Source organism: Arachis ipaensis, chromosome B8 (genome assembly GCF_059453495.1).
Source record: "Arachis ipaensis isolate K30076 ecotype BB chromosome B8, ASM5945349v1, whole genome shotgun sequence".
NCBI classification, from domain to species: Eukaryota; Viridiplantae; Streptophyta; class Magnoliopsida; order Fabales; family Fabaceae; genus Arachis; species Arachis ipaensis.
This window is the reverse complement of record NC_142443.1, coordinates 3,276,452-3,293,415: the sequence shown is the minus strand read 5'-3', so window position 1 is coordinate 3,293,415 and position 16,964 is coordinate 3,276,452. Positions and strand designations below refer to the sequence as shown.

Sequence of the window (16,964 nt, the reverse complement as noted above, 5' to 3'; positions counted from 1 at the left end):
CCAAAAAAAAAAACTAAGAACATACTACACGGGGTAATTACCAACCGATCTTTTAATATTGTGTTTTTTTTGGAATAAATCAATCTGTCAGAAGGCCCAAAATCTACACTAAACTCAAAAAATTAAAACCCAAATAAAACTAATCTATTATCATATTCAGCCTCTTCCTCCAAAAAAATAAGTCAAGAAGGTTGGCATTTGGCACTGGCCACGAGAAGATTGGCTATGGAAGGTAACAAAGGAACAATACAATTACCTTTTTAGCCTTTGGTCATTCATAATTTTTTGTGGTGAAAATATTTTATTTACCTGCCTTGGATTAGTAATAATTTTTTATAATCAACGCGACAAAAAATTCAAAGACACTATGTTCTATGTAGAAACTATTCTAGAAAAGGAGATGTCCATGGCATCAGAAAGAAAATAAGATGAAATACAAGAAAGTAAATTATAAAAAAAATGACAACCAAATTTCAGAGAATGTTCATTAGATGCTAAACTATCGGCACATCAATTTGCTTCTCGAAATTTATGGTGAAACTCTCAACTTTAAAATTTGTTAAACCTGTTTTTAATAGTCACGATAAGCATACAATCTTCATAGAGATCGATAGTATCATTCAGACACAGCAAAACTGCAACTCTTTATCAACCTCAATAACAAAATTAGCAATACCCAAATAAATAGTTAATTTCGTACTAAGAAGTATACCTCACAATTCAGTCATAGTAACAGGACAAACACTTAGATTAACACTAAAACAAGTTAAGAATTGTCCTTCACAGGGACGGATCTATGCGTTTGGTTGTGGGGGCAACCGCCCCCACTGTAATTTGAAATTTTTTTGAGTAGTATATGATAATAATATTTATTTGCTCCAACTAAATTATTAAATTTGACTCCACAATAATTTTTTATTCAATTTTTGATATTTCATAATCAATTTAAAAATTTCATATTAGATATTATTAGAATGATCAATTATCAATTTAAATGAAATTTATGTTTTTTTTTTAGAAATCGACTTAAAAGAGTATTGATACGTTACCTGTATCCTCGGTCGCCCGAAATACTCGGCACACAAATATCTCAGGCTGACGTCACGTTAAATAAGCTCGGAACAAAAGCAGATAAGCTCGGCCTCACCCATTCAAATAAAAAGACACGTGCATCATAAAGCTCGGTCCCGTATCAGCCGTCCGAAAATCTCGGCACGTGATCAGGACCGAAACAGCATCACTCAACTGAAAATAGGAAACGTGCTCAACTAGTTTATAGCACCAAAACAGAATATCTCAACTAACCTATAAACTAGGACTTATCCACTAAACGGGCAAAAGACAACTTCTATAAAACCTGGCCAATATGCTTGGCTAGGTCTCAGGTTCTATCACTCTCATTCTTCTACTTTTTACTCTTAACTCACTAAGAATCATTACTGACTTGAGCGTCGGAGTATCTTGTGCAGGTATTCCCGCCGCGGTGTTTGACTTCCGGCCGACGTCAAGCTCTTCCTCCTCGGTGTCAACTCACTCGGAAGCGCTTAAGCTCGGCCTCCCTAGTGTTCGGACGAACCACTTGGCGCCCACCATGGGGCCGGAGTACATCTAACCCCACTGTTTCCTTCGTTTAGTCTTTTACCTTATTTTGCAGGATCCCCGATCCTCGGACATGGCTGACAAGGAAAATCCACAACTTTCACAGGATGACCTCCTGGCTCAGATCGCTGAGCTTCAGGCGGAGGTACGAAGGATAGCCGAGTTCTCAACACAAAATAATGGAGAGAACTCCAAAGGCTCGGCTCAAAGTACGGCGGACCCTTTAAACATCGTCCCGCCAAAGGAAAAGCTCACCCTCGACAACCCCTTCTCCGAGGAGATCACGAATTACCAGATGCCAAAAAACTTTACGCTGCCCACCGCGCTGGAGCCGTACAAGGGGTTCGGCGACCCCCGAGCCCATGTGAAGAAGTTCCAATCGATGATGTTCTTCAACGGCCCGAACAATGAGCCCGTCCTCTATCGAGCATTTCCCACCTACCTAGATGGTGCAGCGTTACTCTGGTTTTTTAAACTTTCTGCAGGTTCGATCTCCTCCTTTGAAGACCTCGCCAGATCATTTATTGATTACTTCGCTGCATCAAGAATATATGTACATGGCTCAGACTTTCTCGGCACCATCAAACAAGGTCAGCACGAGAGTCTGAAAGACTACATGACCAGATTCGCGGACGCCACTATGGAGATCCAAGACTTGGACCCGGCCGTTCACCTGCACGCCCTCAAGGCCGGCCTCAGACCTGGCAAATTTCGGGAAACCATTGCCATAACAAAACCAAAGACGCTAGAGGAATTCCGAGAAAGGGCGGCTGGGCAAATGGAGATCGAAGAACTCCGAGAAGCCCAGAAATCAGACAAACAGCCACATCAGAGAGATGAGGAAAGGACTTTCAGATCGCCAGGCAACAGGGACACAAAGAAACCTCCTAAGCCCGCGTCAAAGTACAACACATACACCAGATTTAACACCAGAAGAGAGAACATCATCAGAGAGATCCTCAACGCCAGAATCATAAAACCACCAGCCCGAGCAGGGAACTACCAGGATCAACGATTCGTGGACAAGACAAAACATTGTGCCTTCCACCGAAAGTTCGGTCATACCACAGATGACTGCATCGTCGCGAAGGACCTCCTGGAAAGACTAGCACACATAACAGCAGAAAAAGTGCGATCCTTTATATGGAAAAATATCATATGCAGATACGGTATCCCACGAGAGATAATCTCGGACAACGGGAGACAATTTACAGATCATAAGCTCGCCACTTTTCTGACAAATTTTAACATCAAACATCACTTCAGCTCAGTAGAGCACCCGCAAACTAACGGACAAGTTGAATCAGCTAACAGAATTATCTTGCAGGGATTAAAGAAAAAACTTGGCGAAGCTAAAGGGGAGTGGGCCGGCCTCATTCCAGAAATCCTATGGAGTTACAACACCAGCATCCAATCTGCCACAGGGGAAACTCCCTTCAAATTGGTATATGGCGCAGAAGCGCTCATTCCAGTAGAGGTCAGCGTCCCAACGTTAAGGACCGAGCTCTATAACCAACCAAACAATCAACAAGCTCGGTCAGCTGAACTGGACCTCGTAGAAGAAGACAGAGACATCTCCACCATAAAGCAGCAAGCCAGAAAACGATACCTAGAGCAAAGACACCACAAAAGAGTAGTCCACAGGTCTTTCAACAATGGAGACCTTGTACTCAGACGAACAGAGGATGCACGGAAACCACCAGCACATGGCAAATTAGCGGCAAATTGGGAAGGTCCCTTCCGAGTTCTCCAAAACCTCGGAAAGGGAGCTTACAAATTAGAGACCCTTAGAGGAGAGCAACTCTCGGGAACATGGAACATCTCCTCTCTAAGGGAATATCAATCGTGACATAGCCTGTGTAATAAGCGAATGATGGTACTCTTTTTCCCTCTGATGGTTTTCTCCCAAAACACAAGGGTTTTACTCGGAAAGGGTTTTAACGAGGCCGGACGCAACAAATCATTGTATCCATACAACTTAATGTTCTCATTTGGATAGTTAGCATACATTTCAGTTAGAAAACACTTCAAACTATCCGAGCATAAGCCTCGGAACCCTAAACATCACGAGCCGAGCATATTCCTCGGAAAATTACCAGCATAAGAATAAGTCAAAGTTTATCTAATTAAACTGATCCGAGCTTCATACTCGGAATACAACATGCGCATGCCGAGCATACTGCTCGGAGGAAGTACAAACAAACAACATCACCAAGTCACTTAAACAAAACCTAACGCGCTTCTATTCAAAAATACAAGTTCTACATTAGAACATCTACTCTCATTTCCAACAAGTTCACTTAAATAGAGAATGGCTTTGGCCATCTTCGATACATACGATTACTTCCAACACACAATCATGAGTTTATCCAAAAAATCAAATTTTATAAGATAAGTCATCACCAAGCCGAGCTATAGGCTCGGAAAACAAAAAGTATCACAACCAAGTTATACACTTGGTACCCAAAACATTACCGCCAAATATTCAAAAACAAAGTTCAAGATAGACAGCCACAAAGTTCAAAAGAGGCTACAAATGTACAAAATAATCAAATACTAAAGGCCTAGTCTGCCTTATCGCCAATACTAGACTCTCCGCTATCATCTGAAGCAGCAGCACCATCATCCACAAGCTGCCCGTTCACAACCACTTTAGTTGCATCAAGCATGTCCGCATCTGATCCAGGAAACAACACCCGCACTTGAGAAACAGCGCACTCAAAGCCTTGCGCATACGACTCATAAACCTCAGTCTGCAACTCCTTCACCCTTGACCCCAAGCGATCATTGTCAGCCTGAACAGTCTTCATCTCCTCTGCACAAGAGAGGTGAAGACGTTTTTCCTCAGCAAGCTCGGACTCTTTCAACTTTAATGAGGAGGACAATTCCGTAATAGCTTTCTCCTTCTTCTCCAAAGCTGAAGACAGCTCAACAACATCCAGAGCAGACTTGTGTTCTCTCTCAAAAACCAGCTCTTGAGCACGACCAACAGCTACCATACGTGCACCAATCACCTAGAAACAAAAACAAAGAACATCAAACACAATATAACAAACACACACCAAGACAAAATACAACCCTCACCTGCATAAAACGGCTCACCCTACATGGCCGACATCCTCGATCATCTTCATATCATCCGGGAAGCAACAAAGCTCATCAGCCATAACAGAAAAAGGATACAATTTTTCCCATAATGAACGACAATGAACATTTTCCGAATAGCCATGCAGTCTTTTTTGAGACTCATAAGCAGACTCCACTCGCTGAAGATCCACAGAAGACTCCCCTTCCTTCAGGAAAGCCTCAGCAATTTTTTCTTTTGCAAAACCCCTCTTTCGTTTAGACTTAAGAGCAGCCTCGGACTGAATCACAGGGCCTTTATCAGCATTAGTAGCCGAGCTCTCCTTCTCAGCCTTCTTCCGCTGATTGAAGAATGATTTCAAGCCAGCAGTAGTAATTGTAGGCACCTTCTCACCTGCACCAAAAAGCCAACAAGGTAAGAACAGACAAGGACAAAACAACAAACTAAGCAAAAAACAACTAATTTACCTAGATATCTCAGAACCGCCTCTCTATCAGAATCCCATTCTAACAATTCAGACACAGATAGCAACCCCTTTGGGCCCAACTCCTCAAACAGAAACTCCATCATAAGTTGATCATCAACCGACCTATCATCCACGTCTAAAGCTTGCACAGGCTCGGAACACCAAGACAAAGGGAACTTCTCAACAAGAAACTCAGTTAAATAAAAAGGAAACTCCTCGGGTACACTCCTCACTTTAACATACATGGTTTTAAAATCCTTAAAAGAAGACTTGTAGAGGCCAAAAATAGCGCGACGGGGGTAACTACTTAGATTAACCCAGAGACCTCGGTTAACCCCTTTAGCTTGAAACAAGGAGAAAAACAACCGAAGAGAGGGCGGCTGCTCAAGGAATTCCATCAACACCTCAAAAGCCCTAACGAACCCCCAGGAGTTTGGGTGAAGTTGACTCGGAGCACAATTCAACCAATAAAGCACGCCACATTCAAAATCAGTAAAAGGGACTCTAACTCCCAATTCAGTAAAAAGGCAGCTGTACATATAAAAGTAAGCCCAATCATCACGAGAATGAAAAACCCGGTCATCAACACCACAGGGAAGTATCTCTATCCTTATATCACTACCACTCCTAACCCAAACATTCGAACCCAGCATATCAACAGACTCTTTATCACTGAACTGAGACACATACTCCTTAACCCTAGAATCAACCCAACTATATAAACCCCCCTCACCCTCATTAGACATTTTAACTTCCATAAGAATAGGGAGCAGAAAATCAAAAGTAAGAGAAGAATAGAGAAGCAGCAAGAAGATGAATCAACACTCACCTTTCTTACTCATTTTCTCCGAAAACGCAGAAGCACCCAGCACAAAAAGGAAAAATATTAGGGAAGGGGAGCACGTTTATTACATAGTGGAAAGGAAGTTACATATGAAACGTTTCCCTCTGATCTACACCCTTAGAAAGCCCACGATCAACGCTCAGCAGATCAAACGGTCAGGGACTCCTCGAAACTTACAATGCAATCAAATCAATCATTCATTACCACACGAAGAACAACGCAGGCAATAAATGCCACAAACCATTTCAAAACACCAATGCGCCAAAACTAAGACAAGCTCGGGGGCTGTAAGGAGCACACATAATAAACCAAGCGACCGAGGATTTTGCCATCCGAAGTATACAAAGCTCGCCTTAGTCTTGTCCAAACCAAGGCAAGCTTGGGGGCTATGATACGTTACCTGTATCCTCGGTCGCCCGAAATACTCGGCACACAAATATCTCAGGCTGACGTCACGTTAAACAACCTCGGAACAAAAGCAGATAAGCTCGGCCTCACCCATTCAAATAAAAAGACACGTGCATCATAAAGCTCGGTCCCGTATCAGCCGTCCGAAAATCTCGGCACGTGATCAGGACCGAAACAGCATCACTCAACTGAAAATAGGAACGTGCTCAACTAGTTTATAGCACCAAAACAGAATATCTCAACTAACCTATAAACTAGGACTTATCCACTAAACGGGCAAAAGACAACTTCTATAAAACTTGGCCAATATGCTTGGCTAGGTCTCAGGTTCTATCACTCTCATTCTTCTACTTTTTACTCTTAACTCACTAAGAATCATTACTGACTTGAGCGTCGGAGTATCTTGTGCAGGTATTCCCGCCGCGGTGTTTGACTTCCGGCCGACGTCAAGCTCTTCCTCCTCGGTGTCAACTCACTCGGAAGCGCTTAAGCTCGGCCTCCCTAGTGTTCGGACGAACCAAGTATTATTTATCTTTTTTTATATTAGTTTTAATTTTTTTTTTTGTAACAACCGCACTAATTGAAAGAACTTTTTTAACTATGAATCTCAATAAGAGTTGGCTTCTAATTGTATGAGAAGTAAATTTCTAAATAAGCATATATATATATATATATAAGAGTAATACTACACATTCAAATCTTTTTATGAACTACGTCTAATCAAGTTAAATAATAAGACTTAGAATAATGCTAGTCATAATTGATTTTTGTTATCTTAGATTAATTTGGTTGGACTTATTTAACAAAAAAATACTTGAATGTGTAGTATTATTTTATATAAAAAGAGAGATATTTCGATTGTATTGTTAAGAAAAAAATTGCTCAATTTTTTTAAAATATAAAACCTAAATAATAAAATTCTAAATTATGTGTTATTATTTAAATTATTATTTTAATATTTTAATTTATAAATTAAATATTTTAAAGATTAATCATATTATATGTAAATAGAAAATAAATACCTATATATATATATAGAAATAAAAAAATACATTAAAAATAAATTAAATAATACATATGTATTTATATATAAATATATAATGATTAATGAATATTTTGATAGTTGATTTTTATGTATATATAATATTTTTATTATAAAAATTATTATTATATTATATATATTTTGCCCTCATTGTCAAAATTTTCTGGATTCGTCACTGGTCCTTCATGATCCTGCAAAATGAAGATTAACTTCATAACTACAAACTTAATCACTTTTAAAATTTGACAAGTGTCATTTTATTATTAACAAGTTAATACCTAATTATCTTTAGGCACCACTAATCAAGCCATGAGAGACATTCATCACTATATATCATTCTTGTTATAAAATGATTATTAGGGATGTGATATTATAGAGTATTAGCATACGTAATAGAGTATGGAGCATTATTATATATAATTGAGTATAAAATATTATTAATTAATGAGATATAAATTTTCATAATATAATTTTATTAATTAATAAATGAGTTAGATAAATAATATCTTATTGTCTTTTTTTTTTTTACCAACTTTTTACTTTAATCGAATGTTTACATATTGCATTTTTTCCCCCATTAAACCAAACGGTTCAGTTAAAACTAGAGAACTTAAACCATGGGGCTGCCCAAGGATTTAAGCCCTTTGTTATTAGATGACAAACTAAAACAAGTAAAATTTTTTATTCTTTCATTACTTTTTTCTTCTCTGGAGTTTGCTGCACCATGGATTGTGGTTGTCGTTGATTAATTATGTGTCACAACTTTTGAGAGAGAGCTAAGATACTGTGATTTAATTTTCGTGCAAAATTGATAGTACAGTAGCTTTAATTTGGATCTTTTTTTTTTATATATATATCCATATCGTCAATATTAAAGTTTAGTGTTTTATGTGGTAGTAAGATACACATACATATTGATAAAAGTATCTATTTATGTGTTGGAGAAAATCGAAGCACTTGTCCACAATTATTATTTGGGTGGCCGTCCCAATAATTTGTGACACTGCTGTCAACTTTGCTCTTCATGTTATGCTGATTGTGATTTTATTAATGTTCATTTCTTTTTTTTTTTTTTTTTGGAATAAAACAAACAGTTTGCAATGGCCACAAAGTTATTGGTAGGTGAATCTATGGATGCCGATGAACACGGATTGCTTATGTCTTTTGCACCTAGAAATACCCTATTTAACCACTGCAAAGCATTGAGATCGAGAAGCCAACCAAATAGAAGGTAGAAATAGGAAACGGGTGTGGCCATAATAATTCTATTGAAGTAAGCATCAAATTAAAAATTTTATTTACTTGCCTTTTAAATTTTAAGGAAAAGAAAAAACCACTTTAGTATGATCTATACATTCTTTTTCCTTTTTTGTTTACCCTTTCTCCAAATATATTCATCTCACTAATATTAATAAAGAGAAGTGTTAGAATCAGCAAAATTTGTGATGTGTAGTCATTAATTAGTCATCATCAATATTTTTAATGATATGAAATTATATCTAATAATATAGGATTATTCATTTTTCTTAAGTACTGACCCCTTAGACTTTCGTGTCTCTACACTATTAACATTTTTATTGATAATATTTACCATCTTAATCATTAAAAATGTAAGAAAAAAAAAGCTAATTTCAGGTGAAGTTTACCTATAATTTGAAATTATATACCATTTATTTTGGTGTCTTTGAAATTATATACAACGATTACTATGAAAATAATATGTACAGAAAACCATCCTTTATATTAGTTAATATTATTTAATTTTTTTAATTAATTTTTTTTTCAAATTTTCATCATGATTTAAAATTTAAAAGTATGATTTAAAATAAGAATAATATTACATATCTAAATTTTTTTATGAATTAAATTCAACTAAATTAAATAATAAAACTTAAAATAATATTAATTATAACTAATTTTTATTATATTAAACCTACTTAATTAGACTTAATTAATAAAAAAATTTTGATGTGTAACATAATAACATTATTCTTAACATAGGATACAATGTTAATAAGGGGTAGCTAACAGCAGTAGTAGTGGATGACCGGTGAGAAGACATAAAATTGAGGTGGTGTTAACGATAATGTTAAAAGAAAGAAAAAAAGAAAGTAAAAAAATTAGTTAAGATTACTAAAAAATTTTGGTTCCTTAATTAAATCTTTTGTTAAAAGTGTAAAATCATAAAAGGTAACTATTATATTGCTCCATAATTGGCAACTTTTGTACTTTTATTTATTTAAGAAGGTATTTATTTATTGGAAAAAATTGGAAAAAATGCGAAAAGCATATTCGGCTTATCTGCACTATAAAGTGTGATAAGGTAGTGAGTGTTAACGATACAGTCACTTGTGAGAGTTCTGGTTTTCTGATAGAATAAGGGTTTCTCGCTCTTTCACTTGCTCGTTACAATCGAAGCTAAAACCACACAACAACCCTAACACATGGCAAGAAAGTTCTTCGTCGGTGGCAACTGGAAATGCGTATGTTCCTCTCCTCCTCTTTCATTAATTTCACAGTTTCTCTTTCATTGGAATGATCTATTTGAATCTCTATGGATGGAATTTTCGATTGTGCTCTGAAACAATCATAACAACCCTAGATCGTTTTATGCTACTAGTTACTGGATCAGATTAGTTCATTTCTGTGTGAAATTATGTTCGATCATTTAACTTTTGATTCCCTTTTTATTTTCCTGATCTATTAATTGTGTCATGATAGTGCACTCTGTGAGTAAGATCCTTAAGGGCATGCACAACAAGGATGTGTTTTCTTTGGAATGTTTGTGATGATCTCGAGTAAAATGGATCATGTTGTGTTGATGTGATGCCATTTTTTATTTTTTATTTATTTTTTTTTAATTTTTTTTGTCATGGATCTGTTTTGTATTGCTTAGTAACTGATTATTTGAAGTGATTCTGATGCAGAATGGGACCACTGAAGAGGTCAAGAAGATAGTTACTACCTTGAACGAAGCTAAAGTCCCTGGCGAAGATGTTGTGGGTGAGTCTTAGCAAGAGCTACGATTTCACTATTAGGGTTGGTTTTAGGACTCAAGCCCTTGAGTTGTTATAACGATTTGAATTGAGTTGTTTATGCAACTGGACTTTTTAAACCAAAGAATAAATGTCATTTGATTATCGGTATAATATATGCATTATGTGTATTGCTTTTCAGTTTGACCTTTCTCAATTTAGTCCAACCAATTTTGATTATTATCCTTTATCATGTTGTTGTCATTGATGTTTTGCTAATAGATATGTCTCTTTCTAACAGAGGTTGTTGTGAGCCCTCCCTTTGTATTCCTTCCCGTTGTAAAAAGTTTGCTGCGGCCTGACTTCCATGTTGCAGCACAAAACTGCTGGGTTCGCAAAGGTGGTGCATATACGGGAGAGGTTAGGTATGTCATTTGTTGGTTCTTCGGTTTGTTTGCTTGGATTGATTTGCTATTTTATTCATGAAGTTAAAATTTCCATTTATGAATTTTGGATTTTTATGTTTCGATGTTCCAGTGAACCATGTAAAATTAATGTCTTTGCTTTCAATACACTACTGATTGTTTTGATTTATGTTGCATTAACAGTGCTGAAATGCTCGTCAATCTGTCAATTCCATGGGTCATTATTGGTCACTCTGAACGTAGGCAACTTTTAAATGAATCAAATGAGGTACATAGTGCTCCATATTGTCCTACATATTGGTTGTGTAATCAGTCTAACAGAATTACTTTTCGTTGGAAAAATTTCAGCATTTTACTATCTCTATTTGTGCACTTCTGCGCTGACTTGTGCTTTACAGTTTGTGGCAGATAAAGTTGCATATGCACTTTCACAAGGTCTGAAAGTTATTGCCTGCATTGGGGAGACTCTTGAACAGCGTGAAGCTGGTATCACAATGGCTGTTGTTGCTGATCAAACAAAAGCAATTGCAGGTACTTTTTTAATTTCCCTGGCAAATGACTTTCTTCTTCGTCATCATTTCCTGCTGTTGCTCACTTTAGTTCTATTTGCAGCTAAGATTCCAAGCTGGAATAATGTCGTTTTGGCCTACGAGCCAGTTTGGGCCATTGGAACTGGAAAGGTTGCTACTCCTGCTCAGGCTCAAGAGGTAGTTATTCCAATTCATTTTTTCGACGCTTTTTTTAACCTTGTTGCAGTTGTTTTTTGCTATTGTTCATAGCTCTCTTTAAAAAGTTATCTAATTCCCATTCTTGTAATCTGTTGAACTAGGTCCATGCTGATTTGCGGAAATGGATTCATAGCAATGTCAGTGCTGAAGTTGCTTCATCCGTAAGAATCATCTATGGAGGTACTCCCTGTTGCACCTTTAACCTGTTTTGTATTTACTTTTGCAACTGAAATGTAACAAATACATGTTCCGAGGTTTATTTAAATGCCACATGTAAACTGCAGGTTCTGTAAACGGTGGAAACTGCAAAGAATTAGCAGCACAGCCTGATGTTGATGGATTTTTGGTTGGTGGTGCTTCCTTGAAGGTAATTTTACACCCCATTATTTTGGTTGTGCTGGTTGGTTTATTCATTTCCTGCGTTGTATTTACGTCACTAACTTGTTTTAAACTTGTGTGTTACTAGCCCGAGTTCATTGACATCATCAACTCTGCCACTGTGAAGAACTGAGTTTCGTAGTTGAGGAACTGATATGCTGCCGTTCAAGCCTTTGCTTTGTAAACTGTTGAGTTTTGGTTTTTATGCTCTATGGGCCTATGCTTGAAACCTGTGTTTAATATTGAATAAATATAATTTCCTTTTAACTTACCACCACTCGTCAGTAAGAGTGATCAATTGGATTTTGTTTAAGTTTGGACATTTGCGGATAGTTATAAGTTGTAACTGCCATGACATTTGGTGGGTAAATAATGTTGAACACCCAGTTTTAGTTTACTACTCTATTTCTATGCCCATTTTCTGCACTTTTAATAATGTTTAGTTGTTACGCCTAATCAAGCGAGTATTTTAAGGAATGACCTAGAAATATTAGATTGTTTTTAATAGTAATGATAGTTGTAATATTTCTGTATTGTAGTATGTAGATTGGGTTGACTAATATCCCCATCACAGATGGTTTGATGCACGATGTAAAGCCTAATTTAGTTGGTATGAGATTATTCCTGTTGTCTGTGTAAGATGGACTACGTTAAGATAGACATGCCTACTTCAGTAATCTCCAACCTCGCGGATAGTAATGGAGTTTTTTTTTTTTTTTTTTTTTCCAGAGGAGTTGGACACTTTATAACTTTAGGCATTAAAATGACACAAATTTGCTTATATCATAAACTTTCACTTAAGGGTTTCTAATCTACTATTTGGTCTCAATCAAGATTTGAATCCCAATGTGGTTCTATACGAGGCAAATAAATTGCAACTATGCCAAATTCTCCAGGATAATCTCTTAGTTTGTTTTTGTTTTTGGGCCTCTGGCCTCCTCGGTATCAAAAAAAGAAAATAGCCAAAATTAAGGCATTTTTCTCATGTTTCTTCAATTAGTCAAATCGATGGATATTGGAGAATGGATACTCTCTATTTTATCTTTAGAAGCAAATACTAATGCATTGCCAAAATTAAGGCAGTTTCCTCATGTTTTTTCAATTAGTCAAATCAAAACTTGTAGTAGGAATCTTATAGCGATAGATCATTAGACTAAAAGCAACTGACCCGTAAAACAAACATTAATCGGAACAATTAATGAGGAAAGAACAAAATAGAAAAATTCTTGTAGCCTGTGTTACAAGAATATGCATAATCAATTTTTTTTATTTATAATATTTAAATTATTACTTCATATTGAAAATTATTTTTCATTTAATTATGCACATAAAAAAAAATTAAAGAAACAAGTGCTATATTAAGTGTTTTGTACAAAATTTCTCTTATGAGATAATCTCTAATTATATAGTTTCTCTTATATGAAAAACAAATTAATTGCTGTTTATTTTTTTTAATAAATAATTGTTTTTAGATAATAAAACTTAGAGCTCGAAATTGGATAGTTATTTTTCAAGTCATACAAAAACCATAATATCATCGTTGTACCGTGTTAGATATACCTAAAAAAAACTAATTATTAAATTAATTATTTTATAAATTATATGTTAAAATATAAAATATATATTAAAAATAATTTTTAGCATGTACATAATATTATATATATATATATATATATATATATATATATATATATATATATATATATATATTACATCATTTACAACAGAAACAGAAAAAATTTTCTTGATTTAATAGGATTTTGGCCTTTCGGCGTCATTGAAAACAAAACATAGTTTCCAATCGTGCTGGCCTCTGGGCCCTTGGCTCGTCTCTGCTTAAATGGGTGTGATAATGGCTTGGTCCCATTCGTGTGGCCCCACTCACCCATTGGACCCCACTTTTTGACTTCCCTCCTTTCTACGGCTCCACATGTGACAGCTCTACAGCAGGCAGCAGCTAACATTCATTCACTCATTCACCCATTCAACTAAAAAAAAAAAAAAGAAAAAGATATTTTATATATTTTAGTTAAAAATTGTCAATTTCTAAGAAGTTACATATGTATTTAAGTTTTTGTTTTCTATCCAAAAAAGATGAATTAAAGTTTTAATCAGCACATATCTTGTTGCTAATATTCATACATAACGATTATTAATTTCAATTCCGCTAAAAAATTAAAAGGATATAGAGCCCGTTTGGGAAGTAGCAGAAGCTACTTTTTTTTTATTTTTGGATTATGAAAAGTCATAATCTATGTGTTTGGCACTATTTTTAAAAAAGCTTCTAACTTCCCGAAAAGTTAATTTGGAACTTTTTGAAGAAGTAGAAATATATGACTTCTTGCTTCTCGAGAAGTCATTCTACCACTTACTTAAAAAAATTAATTTTAAAACAAAAAAATTTACTTTCCTTCTTATTCTATGAAAAATACTGACTCTTCATCACCATTTTCACACAAGGTCTGCTAGAAGCACTGGCCTTCCACTATCATTCTCACGCAATGTTCCAAGTCTCACCATTTTTACATAATGAAACATCTGATGGAAGTATTGATCCTCCACCACATTTTCAGACAATATTACATCTGAACAACTTACTGCATATATTCCTTCTAAATATTTTTTTATTATTTTATCACTATTTTTTATTATTAAATTTGTATTCAAGTGTGGTATAAAATTTCAGTTTTAATTTTATTTTTTTCATATGTAATTTTATAGCTTATTATTATTTTCATAGTTAATTATAACAAGTTCTTGACCTCAATAAAGGAGAAGAGAGTTCTAATAGGAATAAAAATAAAAAATAAAAAACAGCAATAAAATATACATTGACACACATTTTATTTTTATTTTTTATTTTCACCTACCATATCATACACAATATTAGTGATTAGGTTATGTAAAATCAACATTCAATATTAAAAAGTATTTGTTATCATCGTTATTTTAATATTCATTCTCTTTTGTAAAAAAAATTTATCTTTTGAGTTATTTATCCAAACGCTACAACTTTAAAATAAGTACTTTTATAACTAAAAATCCAAACACAAAATAACTTATTTATAAGCTGCTATTAATAAAAGTCCTTATGTTTTAAGCTCCTTTTCCAAAAGAACTTATTTAAGTTATTTACCCAAACTGGGTCATAGCCAACAACAAGCTAATAAGCATATTTAAATTATATTTTATACTAATTAATTGTTATTAATTTTTTTTATTTTAATTTATTTTTTATTATTTATTATGTAAACCTTAATTTTTCTTTAAAAAAAACATTCAAATTTCAAAAAAATCAAAATATAAGATAACAAATTATCTAAATTCTAAAAAAAAAAAACATACAAAATATAGAAAAAAAAGTATCCAAAACTAAGAAAAAGAATCATTCGAAATTTAAGAAAAAGAAACATAAAAAACTAGTTAAAATGGTCATTTAAAACTAAATAGAAGAGGAGAAGAAGAAGAGTCCTAGGGTGACAGGTGATGACATCTTAAACGGTGTTGCATGTATGGTGGGAGACTCGTAGTGGCGCGTCGCGAGGAGGAAGCCACAGAGACTGCGCATCGCGAGTGGAAGAGTCGCCATGGAATTGCGCGTTGCAAATGGGAGACCGATGGTGGCTGGGTCGCAACGGATGGAGCCGTGGTGGTGCAGATGTATCGAAACGGTGGACAACGGCGTCAACAAAAAAAAGGGTGACAGAACGCATGGAAGAGGCCGCACAGCGCGACGAAAAGTGCGATGGTAGGCGACAACATCGAAAATGCGTGGAGACAGCAGATGTGAGGAGAGATTGATTTTACTGTTTCCAAATGAATAAAAAAAGATTAGATTTTTTATAAATTATTTTTATTGTGTATTATAAATATGATGGTAATAAATGTAAAAAAAATCTTTTTTAAATTTTAAATTTTAATTTTTAAATTATTATTTATTCATAAAATTTAAATTATAATAGAATTAACTTATTTTAGCTTGAAAGAAAGTTATTTCCTATACTTTTTTTTAATATTATCTTATTTTTCAATGTCATGCAGTAAATGATGGTTGGATCTAAGGAAGATTGGTCACGCAATAGCAACACAATGTCTCACTCTCACTCCCCACCTACTACTTCACCCATTTACACATCATTCCCATCTGCGCCTCTTCACTTTTACTTGTACTTTCTACTTACATCTCACTTTTTAATTTATCTTTTTTTTGGTAAATACTAAATACTATCATGAAAAATTTTATAATTATTAAATATGTATCTTTTTTTATTATTAAATAATGAATTAGAGAATTTAATTTGATATGTTATAATTTTTCTTTTTTAATGTAATCAAACAAACAAAACACATTTTTTACATAAAATTACTCTTTATAAAAAAATATTTTTAACATCTTCATTTAAATAGATATTTTTTCTTTTTTTTAAAAGCAGGCCGACAAGCTGAAATTTTTGGATAATTTCAAATTTCAACCACATATATTCAGCTAATTTTTGTAGATATTAACCAAATTTTAGTGTAATAATTAACTATTATATTTTATGATGTTTTTTAAAATTTTAGAAGTAAGACAATTCGCAGGAAGTGTATTGTCAATGCACGGAGCATATTATCCCGTTTCAGAATTTAAAAGAAAATTTCATAAAATCTAATAATTGTGTTACACTAAAGTTTGGTCACTATCTAACAAAATATATGTATATATTCATGCATGCATGCATATAATAAGTCAGAAACTATAATTACAAGTTGTTACTATATTCATGCACATATTACCCTCCTTTTTCATTCTTTACATCTCAATTACTTCTTTTGCCTTGATATCATAAAGGTATCATCATCATGTGAATGTTTGAAATAAATTAGCTAAAATTTGATAACAATTTAGGAAGGAGCAGAGGGTCAATTTCTGTCATAATTCGTCAAAAATGTTACTTTCATTGTTATTTTTGTGTGGCTAAAATTCTTACCGAGGATAATAATGTCACACAAAATTAGAGACTCACACAGATAT

The 16,964-nt window shown here is 34.5% G+C and overlaps 1 protein-coding gene across 1 annotated transcript; it reads left to right on the top strand.

The window, feature by feature from the left end:
- The first annotated feature begins 9,717 nt into the window (after nucleotides 1–9,717).
- Nucleotides 9,718–12,347, top strand: TPI (triosephosphate isomerase). The gene is made up of 9 exons (XM_016315266.3): nucleotides 9,718–9,927; nucleotides 10,372–10,447; nucleotides 10,721–10,844; nucleotides 11,028–11,112; nucleotides 11,243–11,375; nucleotides 11,457–11,551; nucleotides 11,674–11,752; nucleotides 11,857–11,939; nucleotides 12,039–12,347. Exons 1-9 carry the CDS (start codon nucleotides 9,889–9,891, stop codon nucleotides 12,081–12,083), a joined length of 759 nt encoding a protein of 252 aa, XP_016170752.1. The 5' UTR covers nucleotides 9,718–9,888; the 3' UTR covers nucleotides 12,084–12,347.
- Nucleotides 12,348–16,964: the final 4,617 nt, after the last annotated feature.

What these genes read in the sequence shown, in the direction of transcription:
- TPI (XM_016315266.3), top strand. Translation starts at nt 9,889, where the DNA reads ATGGCAAGAAAGTTCTTCGTCGGTGGCAACTGGAAATGC. An exon ending in TCGGTGGCAACTGGAAATGC is followed by an intron (nt 9,928 to 10,371) that starts GTATGTTCCTCT and finishes ATTCTGATGCAG; the next exon opens with AATGGGACCACTGAAGAGGT. An exon ending in TTTTAAATGAATCAAATGAG is followed by an intron (nt 11,113 to 11,242) that starts GTACATAGTGCT and finishes TGTGCTTTACAG; the next exon opens with TTTGTGGCAGATAAAGTTGC.